This window comes from Chinchilla lanigera, unplaced genomic scaffold, assembly GCF_000276665.1.
Source record: "Chinchilla lanigera isolate Chin_1 unplaced genomic scaffold, ChiLan1.0 scaffold00157, whole genome shotgun sequence".
In the NCBI taxonomy this organism is placed as follows: Eukaryota; Metazoa; Chordata; class Mammalia; order Rodentia; family Chinchillidae; genus Chinchilla; species Chinchilla lanigera.
Window position 1 is genome coordinate 1683590 of NW_004955558.1, and position 1579 is coordinate 1685168.

At 42.1% G+C, this 1579-nt stretch overlaps 1 protein-coding gene across 1 annotated transcript in view; it reads left to right on the forward strand.

The window, feature by feature from the left end:
* Positions 1 to 1579, forward strand: part of LOC102008580 — a 59703-nt gene that overhangs the window by 33038 nt on the left and 25086 nt on the right. Inside the window, exon 2 of the mRNA XM_013508849.1 lies at positions 1479 to 1532. Within this exon, the coding sequence (XP_013364303.1) occupies positions 1479 to 1532 (54 nt within the window). The remainder of the gene's footprint in view (positions 1 to 1478; positions 1533 to 1579) is intronic.

The window sequence follows — 1579 nt, forward strand, 5'->3', positions numbered from 1 at the left end:
CCACAGCACCTTCAGCTTGCCACTCATAACTTCATACACAACCCTGTCAGTGGCACACTGCCTGGCCTCTCAGAACTTCTTCTGAAATCTGAATGGAAGTCTTCCTGACACCACAAATCTTGCATTCGCTATTGACCTCAAACTGGCATAAAGGGGATGACACTAGGATCTCCTGATAGCTGGAGCAGCACTAGACTTCCTTCTCTCTGGGCAATAGTAATCCATTGCCTATGAAACAAATCCCTAAGCCACCAGCATTTGGCTTTGTTAAATTCTTTTATAGCCCTGGATACCAGCCTTCCTAATGCTTCCTTTCATGGCAAATTACTTTTCTGGGAAAACTGTGCATTCATACACAAATATGTGATGCTGGGCTAGTAGACTATTGCCTGATACTACCTGCAGGAATCAAGTGCACAGAAGAACTGAAGAAGACAGGGAAGGTGTGGAGACATTTAGGATGCAAGCTAGGGTGAGTTCTCCAAGACCTGAGGTAGGAGTAATGATGATCTTGGTCTCATTGGCCAGAAATCACACTCCTGAGTATATGTGAAAAAAACACTAATTAACATGCCTGATATATGATGTATGTGTTAGAAAGCTTAGCCTACATAGAATCTATACAGGTAATGTTCAGAGACTCTTTTTCATAGTAACACTGGAATGACCCCACAGACAATATCATTAAATTAGATCAATAATTGTGACATCATTATGCAATGGAATATTCAGAATCATTCATAAAAAGGAATGAAACACTAAACATAGATCAGTGCCAAGAAAATATGATGTGAAGTGAAAGAATTCAGCCTTGGGAAGTCACATGTTGTAGATTCCATTGACATGGACTATGCAGAATAAGCAACTCCATGGGAACAGCAGATTCATGATTTCCAGCACTGGGACACAGAGAGTAAGGGGTGCAACTGTTGGTCTGAAGGGGGTTTCCTTTATGGGTCACTAAACTATCTGGAAATGAATAATGATGATGGTTGCACCACGTCGTGAACACAATAAGCATCAGAGGTAGTAAATACTGTAGTATGTATGCTATGACAATTTTTAACAGAATGAGGCTATAGAAGATTGAAATAACAGTATTAACATATCCACATCACTTTTATACATATAAGTGTACAACCAACCAATATAGGTACACTTTATGGTGAACAATGTCCAAATCTCTGCGACAGGAGAAGGTGACGTCAACATGAAGGCATATCCAGAGCTCTGCTATCTCTCTGCGGGTGTTTTGGCCTCATCATGTAGACCCCAGGAGACTCCCCCAGTCTCTTACTGAGTACTGAATTTTCAGATGCGCCCTACAGTATGTAGTCCGGGTTTAGATTTTCTGACGTTACACCTTGGATCCCAGACAGGGGCATCAGAAGCCTAAAGTGTGAGGCTCTGACGTTGGGGTTCCAAGTCTTGATATAAACCCAAAAACCTTGAGTCTGGAGTCTGTGGCCTGAATGAAGAACATTCAGTATAGGTTCTACATCATGTAACCTGATGACAGGGGAAAGTTGCAGGAGCCTCAAGCTCAAAAGCTCAAAACAGGAGGGAGATCAGCCAGGAC